Source organism: Salvelinus alpinus, chromosome 4, assembly GCF_045679555.1.
Source record: "Salvelinus alpinus chromosome 4, SLU_Salpinus.1, whole genome shotgun sequence".
In the NCBI taxonomy this organism is placed as follows: domain Eukaryota; kingdom Metazoa; phylum Chordata; class Actinopteri; order Salmoniformes; family Salmonidae; genus Salvelinus; species Salvelinus alpinus.
The window spans coordinates 4711541-4725885 of NC_092089.1; the positions used below are offsets into that span (position 1 = coordinate 4711541).

Genomic DNA, 14345 nt, shown 5'->3' on the forward strand with positions numbered 1-14345 from the left:
GTCGGTCTGTCTGTCTGTAGGTCTATCTTGTCTGTCAGTCTGAAACTGAACTATCAGTCAGAGATCTTCCCTTAAATAGGTTACCGGCTTAATATCCCAGTCTTAGGGGAGAACATGTGACTAGGTAAAAATAGAACAACTTTCCCCATGGAAACTGACTGGGGAACAGAAATAGACCTTCTATCAGGCATACTGTGTGTTCTAGTTAGGTCGTTTGTGATGTCCTCAAACCTCACTCACAAATTACCTACATGTATTAGACTGTCAATACCTGTTTGTTCACCATAGAAGATTCTGACATTTTTACCTGTAAGTGGTTTATAAGCCCTATTCGGACTATTCCTCCAAATCGCTATGTTGGTGGCAGCGGTGAGATAATCGATCACAGTCTCACAGGCCTTTATTATAGGTAGGGTATATAAGTATATTTTTAATGTATTTTAAATAGGTTGCAAAACCAACATTTCCTGATAGCCTGCCCTACGCCTCTTCTGATAAAGGAGTTTTTCATCGAACGATCGATAAACCATCACGTCAATCACGGGTTGCCATGGTATCCTTTGACGTCACCTCTCCCTGCTTGTTGTCACTAGTTACCACAGCCAGTAAAGTCAAGATTGGCTATATCGTAATTAATTGAAAACAAAAAAAAATCATTTTGGCCCTTCATTTACGGTTAAGGAATAATGTGAGCAGTGTGGTTAAAGTTAGGGTTTAAAAAATCTGATTTTAATAAGATACATTTTTAGAAATAGGCGGGGATTAGTCATGATTCTGACTTTGTGGCTGTGGTAACTAGTGACGGCCCCCTCCCCACTGCGTCCCTGCTTCTGGGGTGTGATTGGAGGGAAACCCCGTGTACTACATTCAGACAGGTTGTGAGAGAATCAGCTGTGTAACGTAGCTAGCTAGCCAGACCGACAACACCACTATCCCTTTGCACTCAGGTAAGAGGCCTGTTCTTAGTTAAAAGTAATGTTAGATTCACGTTTAAGAAATGTTTTGATGTTGTATGTGTTGACAATGGATCTTACTGGAGGAAAAATAGCGGGTAGTATATGTAACGGTAGAGCTCCAGTTTTGTCAGGTGGCTAACGTTAGCTAGGAATGCAGCTAGCCGACCCAAGAACAATAGCTACCTGTTTTGTTTCTGGAGGGGTTTGTTCGCGCTAGTCCAGCTTTTTGTGCATCCTGTCAGGTTTCGAGTTGGCTTAAAGTAGTTACCTTTTTACCTATTGTGGTCGACAATGCATGTTAGCTAATCTGTCGAATTTGGTTAGCAATAGCAGACATGTAACTAGGCTAGACCAACTGAGTTTATTGAAAATGGGCTTGGTCGGCACAATACTAGAGTTCCGTAGCTAGCCGGCTCTCTAGCTAAAGTTAAACCGTTTTTGGACCCAGTATTCGCCATTTGCTGACCCAAAACAGTATTTGATATTTTAAACATGTGTCGTTGGAATAAATATGAAAAATCCCCCGTCGGTTTTGGAGGCAGGTCACGACCTAGCTAACAAGTCAGTCACAGCCAACACTTCACTCGCATGGATAACTTAGTTAGCGGCCTTGTTAGCTAACTAACTCGTATAAATAAAGTAGCAAACTAATCTTGCAATCATTTTGATCGATCGGAGCTAACGTTAACAAGCTATGTTAACGATGCCGGGTTCGCTGGTAGCAAACTAACGTTAGCTAGTAATTTCCGGATGCGTAATGAGCAACAGTAGTAATACCGTTGTCATTTTAAGGCGGGGGCGATAGCATTTCGCCCGTTATCCTCCCTTGGGCGATTTATAGCTAGCGCAGCGATTAATCAATCTAACTTTACATTCAACGTAGCTAACTAACAGTACATGAATTGTACAGTATGTCCAGCGCCATATGTGTGTAAATGCTAGCCAGCCCCGTCTGTTCTATGCTAATCATTACAACAGGTACAACATGGGTGTGGCATGGCAGGGAGTGGATGCACATCCGCGTTTTTCTTTACACGGTAGGAACCAGGCTAGCGTGATTTCACTGGTGTGTAGTACATATCATGTCTTAACCTGGATAATGTCTCCAGTGCAAAGGCGCCGTAACGTGTTAGCGGAAATCCCCAGTGCATGTCTCATGACCCCCCCCCCCCCCAAGCCACAGTACCAGCTAGTCTACATGTATATTGTGGAATGGAAAATATGCGATTGATTGAGCATGGTAAATCAGTGTTGTCTGTAGAGCCGTGGGCCATTCTGCATGGTACCAGCAGATGTAGGTTATTGATTCAGTTTAGTACTATTCTCACTGCTGTCTGTTTTCGGTAGGCCCTGGTTTATGCTATGCATTTGTTACGTTGTGGATCACTACGCACCTCACTTACGTTTCTAGATTACACGAGGAAGGAACTGCTATGTTTACCAGAGTGATGAATCTACCAGATCTTAACTTTTTCTGGTGCTTGTTTTTACCCTGAGTTTATGAGTTCTTACTTTGCTTTGGTGGTATCTATAGGTTAGATTTCGGACTTTGTTCCCTGTTGGTGTGGGCAGTTGTCGGTTTGAATCCCGGGTCGTGCGCTGGGAATGGATCTGGCAACTGCGGGGCTTCTGGGTTCAGATTGTAACAACAATCCCTTAGCGATGTGCCCTGGAGTAGCACTCTTAACATAAGTTGCTCTCCTTCCAGGGGCGCTCCACTGCAGCTTCACCCTGTATGAGCCATTCCAGCAACATACCATGCCAACATTTCTCTCCTCGGTCCCTAGTAACCATGGTTCACATGTTTCTTCTCTCTCCTCTAGTCCCTAGTAACCATGGTTCACATGTTTCTTCTCTCTCCTCTAGTCCCTAGTAACCGTGGTGTTATGTTTCTTCTCTCTCCTCAGTCCCTAGTAACCGTGGTGTTATGTTTCTTCTCTCTCCTCAGTCCCTAGTAACCATGGTGTTATGTTTCTTCTCTCTCCTCAGTCCCTAGTAACCGTGGTGTTATGTTTCTTCTCTCTCCTCAGTCCCTAGTAACCGTGGTGTTATGTATCTTCTCTCTCCTCTAGTCCCTAGTAACCATGGTGTTATGTTTCTTCTCTCTCCTCAGTCCCTTGTAACCGTGGTGTTATGTTTCTTCTCTCTCCTCAGTCCCTAGTAACCATGGTGTTATGTTTCTTCTCTCTCCTCAGTCCCTTGTAACCGTGGTGTTATGTTTCTTCTCTCTCCTCAGTCCCTAGTAACCGTGGTGTTATGTTTCTTCTCTCTCCTCAGTCCCTAGTAACCGTGGTGTTATGTTTCTTCTCTCTCCTCAGTCCCTAGTAACCGTGGTTGACATGTTTCTTCTTCTCTCTCCTCTAGTCCCTAGTAACCGTGGTTGACATGTTTCTTCTCTCTCCTCAGTCCCTAGTAACCGTGGTTGACATGTTTCTTCTCTCTCCTCAGTCCCTAGTAACCGTGGTAGCCATGGTTCTTCTTCTCTCTCCTCAGTCCCTAGTAACCATGGTTGACATGGTTCTTCTTCTCTCTCCTCTAGTCCCTAGTAACCATGGTTGACATGGTTCTTCTTCTCTCCTCTAGTCCCTAGTAACCATGGTTGATATGTTTCTTCTCTCTCCTCAGTCCCTAGTAACTGTGGTGTTATGTTTCTTCTCTCTCCTCAGTCCCTAGTAACCGTGGTGTTATGTATCTTCTCTCTCCTCGGTCCCTAGTAACCGTGGTGTTATGTTTCTTCTCTCTCCTCTAGTCCCTAGTAACCGTGGTGTTATGTTTCTTCTCTCTCCTCAGTCCCTAGTAACCGTGGTGTTATGTTTCTTCTCTCTCCTCAGTCCCTAGTAACCGTGGTGTTATGTATCTTCTCTCTCCTCGGTCCCTAGTAACCGTGGTGTTATGTTTCTTCTCTCTCCTCAGTCCCTAGTAACCGTGGTGTTATGTTTCTTCTCTCTCCTCAGTCCCTAGTAACCATGGTGTTATGTTTCTTCTCTCTCCTCAGTCCCTAGTAACCGTGGTGTTATGTTTCTTCTCTCTCCTCAGTCCCTAGTAACCGTGGTGTTATGTTTCTTCTCTCTCCTCAGTCCCTAGTAACCGTGGTGTTATGTTTCTTCTCTCTCCTCAGTCCCTAGTAACCGTGGTGTTATGTTTCTTCTCTCTCCTCAGTCCCTAGTAACCGTGGTTGACATGTTTCTTCTTCTCTCTCCTCTAGTCCCTAGTAACCGTGGTTGACATGTTTCTTCTCTCTCCTCAGTCCCTAGTAACCATGGTGTTATGTTTCTTCTCTCTCCTCAGTCCCTAGTAACCATGGTGTTATGTTTCTTCTCTCTCCTCAGTCCCTAGTAACCGTGGTGTTATGTTTCTTCTCTCTCCTCAGTCCCTAGTAACCGTGGTGTTATGTTTCTTCTCTCTCCTCAGTCCCTAGTAACCGTGGTAGCCATGTTTCTTCTTCTCTCTCCTCAGTCCCTAGTAGCCATGTTTCTTCTTCTCTCTCCTCAGTCCCTAGTAGCCATGTTTCTTCTTCTCTCTCCTCTAGTCCCTAGTAACCGTGGTGTTATGTTTCTTCTCTCTCCTCAGTCCCTAGTAACCATGGTAGCCATGGTTCTTCTTCTCTCTCCTCAGTCCCTAGTAACCATGGTAGCCATGTTTCTTCTTCTCTCTCCTCAGTCCCTAGTAGCCATGTTTCTTCTTCTCTCTCCTCGGTCCCTAGTAACCATGGTAGCCATGTTTCTTCTTCTCTCTCCTCTGTCCCTAGTAACCATGGTAGCCATGTTTCTTCTTCTCTCTCCTCAGTCCTGAGTAGCCATGGTTGACAAGAGCGAGGTGGTTCAGAAGGAGCTGGTCCAGAAGGCCAAGCTGGCGGAGCAGGCCGAGCGTTACGATGACATGGCGGCCTCCATGAAGGCTGTAACGGAGGAAGGCACCCAGTTATCCAACGAGGAGCGGAACCTCCTCTCCGTGGCCTATAAGAACGTGGTGGGCGCCAGGCGCTCCTCCTGGAGGGTCGTGTCCAGCATCGAGCAGAAGACTGAGGGCAGCGAGAAGAAGCAGGCCATGGCCAAGGAGTACAGGGAGAAGATAGAGAAGGAGCTGAAGGAGATCTGTAATGATGTGCTGGTAAGACTACTCGGGAGGTTCTCTCTCTCTCTCTCCAGTCTCTCTCTCTCTCTCCAGTCTCTCTCTCTCTCTCCAGTCTCTCTCTCTCTCTCCAGTCTCTCTCTCTCTCTCTCCAGTCTCTCTCTCTCTCTCTCTCTCCAGTCTCTCTCTCTCTCTCCAGTCTCTCTCTCTCTCTCTCCAGTCTCTCGCTCTCTCTCCAGTGTCTCTCTCTCTCTCTCCAGTCTCTCTCTCTCTCTCTCTCTCTCCAGTCTCTCTCTCTCTCTCTCCAGTCTCTCTCTCTCTCTCTCCAGTCTCTCTCTCTCTCTCCAGTCTCTCTCTCTCCAGTCTCTCTCTCTCTCTCCAGTCTCTCTCTCTCTCTCCAGTCTCTCTCTCTCTCTCCAGTCTCTCTCTCTCTCGCTCCAGTCTCTCTCTCTCTCGCTCCAGTCTCTCTCTCTCTCGCTCCAGTCTCTCTCTCTCTCTCTCCAGTCTCTCTCTCTCTCTCCAGTCTCTCTCTCTCTCTCCAGTCTCTCTCTCTCTCCAGTCTCTCTCTCTCTCCAGTCTCTCTCTCTCTCCAGTCTCTCTCTCTCTCTCTCTCTCCAGTATCTCTCTCTCTCTCTCTCTCCAGTCTCTCTCTCTCTCTCTCTCTCCAGTCTCTCTCTCTCTCTCTCTCTCCAGTCTCTCTCTCTCTCTCTCTCTCCAGTCTCTCTCTCTCTCTCTCCAGTCTCTCTCTCTCTCCAGTCTCTCTCTCTCTCTCTCCAGTCTCTCTCCAGTCTCTCTCTCTCTCTCTCCAGTCTCTCTCTCTCTCTCCAGTCTCTCTCTCTCTCTCTCCAGTCTCTCTCTATCTCTCTCTCTGTGTGTGTGAGAAGCAGTCTCTGTGGGGGGGGGGGTCTCCATTCGTGTTTGAATGTCCTCTAAGGCTTGCCGTCTTTCACCCAGATCTGAGAAAGGAGGACTAGCCTATAGTTTCTACAACTACTAAATCCCCTTCAGATATGCTGCTTAGCGTTCTAGGTGGCTTTTGACCCATGGTGAGTTTTCATCCTTCAAAATGCCATGTCATTTATTATCCACCAACCGGTTTGCAATTTCAATTTATTGACGAGAGGTGCTACAAGTGGGGCTCTCGCCCAAACCGTGTCCCTCCCTCCCTCCTGAAATGATTGAGCTTTTCCTGCCTGCCTGGTCCTAGCCCTGGTCTGACCGTAATCAGCTCAGTGTAATTAGCTGTTAGCCAGTACCTAGGGACTCATTCAGCTCGTTAGGTCATTCCTCACCTGTCTGTCCCGTTGTAGAGACACTCTGAGAGGGACAGGTGTCTCAGGTGAGAGAGAGAGAGACATCCCCTGGGTATACCTTGTAACCAACTCATCAAGCTTTGATGATTTGAATAAGCTGTGTAGTGCGAGGGCAAAAACCAGAAGGTGCACCCAGGGGACGTCTCTCTCTCGCCCAGGGGACGTCTCTCTCGCCCAGGGGACGTCTCTCTCTCGCCCAGGGGACGTCTCTCTCTCGCCCAGGGGACGTCTCTCTCTCGCCCAGGGGACGTCTCTCTCTCGCCCAGGGGACGTCTCTCTCTCGCCCAGGGGACGTCTCTCTCTCTCGCCCAGGGGACGTCTCTCTCTCTCGCCCAGGGGACGTCTCTCTCTCTCGCCCAGGGGACGTCTCTCTCTCTCGCCCAGGGGACGTCTCTCTCTCTCGCCCAGGGGACGTCTCTCTCTCTCGCCCAGGGGACGTCTCTCTCTCTCGCCCAGGGGACGTCTCTCTCTCTCGCCCAGGGGACGTCTCTCTCTCTCGCCCAGGGGACGTCTCTCTCTCTCGCCCAGGGGACGTCTCTCTCTCTCGCCCAGGGGACGTCTCTCTCTCGCCCTGGGGACGTCTCCCTCTCTCTCTCGCCCAGGGGGGGGCCCAAGGACCGAGTTCGGGGATCCATGTTCTAGATCGGTCAGTCAGTCAGGTGGTTCTGTGCATTACCCAGGACCCCCTGGGCTAGAAAGGTTAAAGGGTCTGAATACTTATGTTATTGTAACATTTCTGTTTTTTAATTTTCATAAACGTCTAAACCTGTTTTTGCTTTGTCATTATGGCGTTTTGTATATTAATTGATGCATTTAAAAAAAAATCCATTTTTAGAATAAGGCTGTAACAACGTGGAAAACGTCAAGGGGTCTGAATACTTTATGAATGCACTGTATGTAGAATATTGGCCTGTTGGAAACTACAACTCCCTACTACATCACACAGCTGGAAACTACAACTCCCTACTCCTACATCACACGACCAGATGTGATTTATCTCTAGAGAAACTGGTGCTGGGGGGGGTCTAGACCTGCTTATACCATGTTAGGTGATACCTTTCAGCAGAGCTGCAAACCAGGCTGCTGTAGACTAGAGACTCACTATTCACATGTAAATAACTGGTGCTGGGGGGGGTCTAGACCTGCCTATACAATGTTAGGTGATACCTTTCAGCAGAGCTGCAAACCAGGCTGCTGTAGACTAGAGACTCACTATTCACATGTAAATAACTGAGTGTGGTGGCCGGGTGTTTTTATTTGCATTTTTCTAACAAACGTGTCTTCCGTCCGTCCTACAGGGTCTTCTGAACCAGTTCCTCATCCCCAATGCTACTCCGGCCGAGAGCAAAGTGTTCTATTTGAAAATGAAGGGAGATTACTACCGCTACTTAGCCGAGGTGGCGGTTGGAGAGGAGAAAGCCGGTAAGCCCTGTGATAAGTCCCTTTGTGCTAGCCAACCAGGTGTGTGTTGGGAAACAGGTCGTCAGGTGTGTAATCCACACCTCTGGAGGGAGACGTTTTGATATTAACCTTTTGTAATGGACAACCAATGTCTACTTTTCATTTTATTTGGGTGGGCGGGGGATATGTGACAGTCTGTTACAAATCAGTGTGAAGGTACTTTAGACAGTGTTTCAGTCCTGAAGGATGTATGGGGTTGAATTGACTGAAATGCATTGAATTGAGGTGAGGTGAAACAATTTTGTAGGATCTTCTGTCTAGAAAATAACCATCATTGAGTCGTCGTCACGCCGTCGAAACAACAGGATCCTTCATATCTGGGAAAAAAAATTGCCAATCGAAAACACAAGGCAGCTTAAACACACTGCAAATGAGTGTCAATGTATTTATTTATTCGGTGTCGTTTTGAACAGCTGATCGTTTAATTGTCCCTTTTTAAATAGAGGAGGTGACATTCTCGTCGTGCCTCCTTGTCTTTGGCAAAGTGAATTAAATAGTTAATTTCAGGGCCTCCTGAGTGGCACGGTGGTTGGATAACACAAAATTGGGGGGGGGGGGGGGTAAAAAAAACAACATTTTAATAACATTTAAAATAACAATTTCACAGGAGGCTGCTTCTCCACCATTCATGAAATGATTGTTTCAGAGGGCTGAAACAGCCGGCCCGGTAACGGCTGGCTGGGCGGCCCGGTAACGGCTGGCTGGGCGGCCCGGTAACGGCTGGCTGGGCGGCCCGGTAACGGCTGGCTGGGCGGCCCGGTAACGGCTGGCTGGGCGGCCCGGTGGGCCACTACGAGAGAAAGAGAGGGGAAGAGAAGGGTGTGGCCTGTTTACTTTGTGTTGCAGCAGTAGAGCTGTGGCCCTCTGGTTGATCCAGGATTGTTGTCTGCTCTGATCCAGGGCTTCTATAAACCTTACAACGTGGTGATGCCACGCCCATGGAACTGACCTCATTAGGGTGTGGCCTACATAATCCTAGTGTTATTCATAGGAGTCATAGCAGGGTCATTAGGGTTAGGTGTGTTATTCATGGGAGTCGTAGCAGGGTCATTAGGGTTAGGTGTGTTATTCATTGCAGTCATAGCAGGGTCATTAGGGTTAGGTGTGTTATTCATAGGAGTCATAGCAGGGTCATTAGGGTTAGGTGTGTTGTTCATAGGAGTCATAGCAGGGTCATTAGGGTTAGGTGTGTTATTCATAGGAGTCATAGCAGGGTCATTAGGGTTAGGTGTGTTATTCATTGCAGTCATAGCAGGGTCATTAGGGTTAGGTGTGTTATTCATGGGAGTCGTAGCAGGGTCATTAGGGTTAGGTGTGTTATTCATAGGAGTCATAGCAGGGTCATTAGGGTTAGGTGTGTTGTTCATAGGAGTCATAGCAGGGTCATAATGTTAGGTGTGCTATTCATTGGAGTTGTAGCAGGGTCATTAGGGTTAGGTGTGTTATTCATAGGGGTCATTAGGGTTAGGTGTGTTATTCATAGGAGTCATAGCAGGGTCATTAGGGTTAGGTGTGTTGTTCATAGGGGTCATTAGGGTTAGGTGTGTTATTCATAGGAGTCATAGCAGGGTCATTAGGGTTAGGTGTGTTGTTCATAGGGGTCATTAGGGTTAGGTGTGTTATTCATAGGAGTCATAGCAGGGTCATTAGGGTTAGGTGTGTTATTCATAGCAGGGTCATAGCAGGGTCATTAGGGTTAGGTGTGTTATTCATAGCAGGGTCATCAGGGTTAGGTGTGTTATTCATAGGAGTCATAGCAGGGTCATCAGGGTTAGGTGTGTTATTCATAGGAGTCATAGCAGGGTCATTAGGGTTAGGTGTGTTATTCATAGGGGTCATAGCAGGGTCATTAGTGTTAGGTGTTTTATTCATATGGGTCATAGCAGGGTCATTAGGGTTAGGTGTGTTATTCATAGGGGTCATAGCAGGGTCATTAGGGTTAGGTGTGTTATTCATAGGAGTCATAGCAGGGTCATTAGGGTTAGGTGTTTTATTCATAGGGGTCATAGCAGGGTCATTAGGGTTAGGTGTGTTATTCATAGGAGTCATAGCAGGGTCATTAGGGTTAGGTGTGTTATTCATTGGAGTCGTAGCAGGGTCATTAGGGTTAGGTGTGTTATTCATAGGAGTCATAGCAGGGTCATTAGGGTTAGGTGTGTTATTCATGGGGGTCATAGCAGGGTCATTAGGGTTAGGTGTGTTATTCATTGGAGTCATAGCAGGGTCATTAGGGTTAGGTGTGTTATTCATAGGAGTCGTAGCAGGGTCATTAGGGTTAGGTGTGTTATTCATTGGAGTCATAGCAGGGTCATTAGGGTTAGGTGTGTTATTCATTGGAGTCATAGCAGGGTCATTAGGGTTAGGTGTGTTATTCATAGGAGTCATAGCAGGGTCATTAGGGTTAGGTGTGTTATTCATGGGGGTCATAGCAGGGTCATTAGGGTTAGGTGTGTTATTCATTGGAGTCATAGCAGGGTCATTAGGGTTAGGTGTGTTATTCATAGGAGTCGTAGCAGGGTCATTAGGGTTAGGTGTGTTATTCATGGGGGTCATAGCAGGGTCATTAGGGTTAGGTGTGTTATTCATTGGAGTCATAGCAGGGTCATTAGGGTTAGGTGTGTTATTCATAGGAGTCGTAGCAGGGTCATTAGGGTTAGGTGTGTTGTTCATAGGGGTCATTAGGGTTAGGTGTGTTATTCATAGGAGTCATAGCAGGGTCATTAGGGTTAGGTGTGTTGTTCATAGGGGTCATTAGGGTTAGGTGTGTTATTCATAGGAGTCATAGCAGGGTCATTAGGGTTAGGTGTGTTATTCATAGCAGGGTCATAAGGGTTAGGTGTGTTATTCATAGGAGTCATAGCAGGGTCATTAGGGTTAGGTGTGTTATTCATAGCAGGGTCATAAGGGTTAGGTGTGTTATTCATAGGAGTCATAGCAGGGTCATTAGGGTTAGGTGTGTTATTCATGGGAGTCATAGCAGGGTCATTAGGGTTAGGTGTATTATTCATAGCAGGGTCATCAGGGTTAGGTGTGTTATTCATAGGAGTCATAGCAGGGTCATCAGGGTTAGGTGTGTTATTCATAGAGTCATAGCAGGGTCATTAGGGTTAGGTGTTTTATTCATAGGGGTCATAGCAGGGTCATTAGGGTTAGGTGTGTTATTCATAGGAGTCATAGCAGGGTCATTAGGGTTAGGTGTGTTATTCATGGGGGTCATAGCAGGGTCATTAGGGTTAGGTGTGTTATTCATTGGAGTCGTAGCAGGGTCATTAGGGTTAGGTGTGTTATTCATAGGAGTCATAGCAGGGTCATTAGGGTTAGGTGTGTTATTCATAGGAGTCGTAGCAGGGTCATTAGGGTTAGGTGTGTTATTCATGGGGGTCATAGCAGGGTCATTAGGGTTAGGTGTGTTATTCATTGGAGTCATAGCAGGGTCATTAGGGTTAGGTGTGTTATTCATAGGAGTCGTAGCAGGGTCATTAGGGTTAGGTGTGTTATTCATTGGAGTCATATTAGGGTCATTAGGGTTAGGTGTATTATTCATAGGAGTCGTAGCAGGGTCAATGTTAGGTGTGTTATTCATAGGAGTCATAGCAGGGTCATTAGGGTAAGGTGTGTTATTCATAGGAGTCATAGGGGTCATTAGGGTTAGGTGTGTTATTCATAGGAGTCATAGGGGTCATTAGGGTTAGGTGTGTTATTCATTGGAGTCGTAGCAGGGTCATAATGTTAGGTGTGAGGGAGGCTAGTTCTAGTGACTGAAGGAAGCTGTGACGGAGGCCAGTAGATGCTAATCAGAGAGAGAATGTGTGAACAGGAAGTTAAAGCATGGCTCGGTTCCTCTTGGTGTCAGTCTGTTGTGTTGAGCTGCACAGTGGAAGACATCATCGACACCTCTCTGTAACTGGCACAGGAAATAGACCGTAACGTAATGCTCCTCGTAGGCCTCAGGTCCCGTCCAACTTTACCACTACAACCGTTGTGGTAACGTTGTCGCTTTGACTCACTGACGACAGCCGTTACTTCCAGCCCACAACATGCCTAGATTTTCTTGCTCGTAGTTTTTCAAGTTGTATTTTTTTTGGGGGGGGGGTTATAATTTCTGATCTTAGACGGAACATTGTCTGAAATGAAGCTATTCAGCAAAAATGGCTGTTGGTGTTATCGTCTTAAAAATATGTATTTATTTGAAATAGTATATTTCTAATCTTTCTCTCCCCCTCTCCCTCTCTCTCCCCATCTCTCTCTCTCCCCATCTCTCTCTCTCTCCATCTCTCTCTCCATCTCTCTCTCTCTCCATCTCTCTCTCTCCCCCTCTCTCTTTCTGTCTCTTTCTCTCTCCCTCTCTCTCATGTCTCTCTCTCATGTCTCTCTCTCCTGTCTCTCTCCTGTCTCTCTCCTGTCTCTCTCCTGTCTCTCTCTCTGTCTCTCTCTCTTCTCTCTCTGTCTCTCTCTCTTCTCTCTCTCTCTCTCCTCTCTCCAGCCATCATTGGTAACTCCCAGGAGGCCTATAAGGATGCGTTTGAGATCAGCAAGAAGGACATGCAGCCCACCCACCCTATTCGTCTGGGTCTGGCTCTCAACTTCTCTGTCTTCTACTACGAGATCCTCAACTCCCCCGAGCAGGCCTGCAAACTGGCCAAGACGGTACGTGGTTATCAGCCCATCCAAGATGGCCGCTTGATGACGGGTTGACAGTCCTGATAGGGCAGCGAGTCTCAACTGGTGGGTCGCGGGTTGTTTTCAAAGGGTCGTTTATACATGGGATCACTGCTGTAGGACCTTTATACATGGGATCACCGCTGTAGGACCTTTATACATGGGATCACCGCTGTAGGACCTTTATACATGGGATCACCGCTGTAGGACCTTTATACATGGGATCACCGCTGTAGGACCTTTATACATGGGATCACCGCTGTAGGACCTTTATACATGGGATCACTGCTGTAGGACCTTTATACATGGGATCACTGCTGTAGGACCTTTATACATGGGATCACCGCTGTAGGACCTTTATACATGGGATCACCGCTGTAGGACCTTTATACATGGGATCACCGCTGTAGGACCTTTATACATGGGATCACTGCTGTAGGGTGTTTATACATGGGATCACCGCTGTAGGACCTTTATACATGGGATCACCGCTGTAGGACCTTTATACATGGGATCACCGCTGTAGGACCTTTATACATGGGATCACCGCTGTAGGACCTTTATACATGGGATCACCGCTGTAGGACCTTTATACATGGGATCACCGCTGTAGGACCTTTATACATGGGATCACCGCTGTAGGACCTTTATACATGGGATCACCGCTGTAGGACCTTTATACATGGGATCACCGCTGTAGGACCTTTATACATGGGATCACTGCTGTAGGACCTTTATACATGGGATCACTGCTGTAGGACCTTTATACATGGGATCACCGCTGTAGGACCTTTATACATGGGATCACTGCTGTAGGACCTTTATACATGGGATCACTGCTGTAGGGTGTTTATACATGGGATCACTGCTGTAGGACCTTTATACGTGGGGTCACCGCTGTAGGACCTTTATACGTGGGATCACTGCTGTAGGACCTTTATACGTGGTATCACCGCTGTAGGGGGTTTATACATGGGATCACCGCTGTAGGACCTTTATACATGGGATCACCGCTGTAGGACCTTTATACATGGGATCACCGCTGTAGGACCTTTATACATGGGATCACCGCTGTAGGACCTTTATACGTGGGATCACCGCTGTAGGGTGTTTATACATGGGATCACCGCTGTAGGGTGTTTATACATGGGATCACCGCTGTAGGACCTTTATACGTGGGATCACCGCTGTAGGGTGTTTATACATGGGGTCACCGCTGTAGGGTGTTTATACGTGGGATCACCGCTGTAGGGTGTTTATACATGGGGTCACCGCTGTAGGGTGTTTATACATGGGATCACTGCTGTAGGACCTTTATACACATTTCATGGTAAAGTCTACGCCTGTTGTATTCGGCACATGTGACTGCTGCGCCCACTGATTGGCTGAATACCAGCCAACGTCGTTTTAGAACATGTTTGCAGTAACGTCCAATCAGCCTCACAACCGCAGGCCACGTGTTACCACGCCAACCCAGGACCTCCACATCCTGCTTCTACACCTCGGGGATCGTCTGAGACCAGCCACCCGCACAGCTGATGAAACTCTGTGTTTCCACAACCAAAGAATTTCTGCTCAAACGGTCAGAAAGCGTCTCAGGGAAGCTCATCTCCGTGCTCGTCGTCGTCACCAGGGTCTCGTCGTCCTCACCGGGGTCTCGTCCTCACCGGGGTCTCGTCGTCCTCACCGGGGTCTCGTCGTCCTCACCGGGGTCTCGTCGTCCTCACCGGGGTCTCGTCGTCCTCACCAGGGTCTTGACCTGACTGCAGTTCGACGTCGTAACCGACTTCAGTGGGGAAATGATCACCTTCGATGGCCACTGGTAGGCTGGGGAAGTGTGCTCTTCACAGACTAATCCCTGTTTTAACTGTACCTGGCAGAATGG

At 47.5% G+C, this 14345-nt stretch overlaps 1 protein-coding gene across 2 annotated transcripts in view; it reads left to right on the forward strand.

Moving 5' to 3' along the window:
- Nucleotides 1-808: 808 nt before the first annotated feature.
- Nucleotides 809-14345, forward strand: part of ywhabl (tyrosine 3-monooxygenase/tryptophan 5-monooxygenase activation protein, beta polypeptide like) — a 25862-nt gene continuing 12325 nt past the window's right edge. For both annotated transcript variants that reach the window (XM_071395559.1, XM_071395560.1), the window contains exons 1-4: nucleotides 809-947; nucleotides 4743-5066; nucleotides 7639-7762; nucleotides 12285-12448. In XM_071395559.1, the coding sequence (XP_071251660.1) occupies nucleotides 4755-5066; nucleotides 7639-7762; nucleotides 12285-12448 (600 nt within the window). In that variant the 5' untranslated portion in view covers nucleotides 809-947; nucleotides 4743-4754. The remainder of the gene's footprint in view (nucleotides 948-4742; nucleotides 5067-7638; nucleotides 7763-12284; nucleotides 12449-14345) is intronic.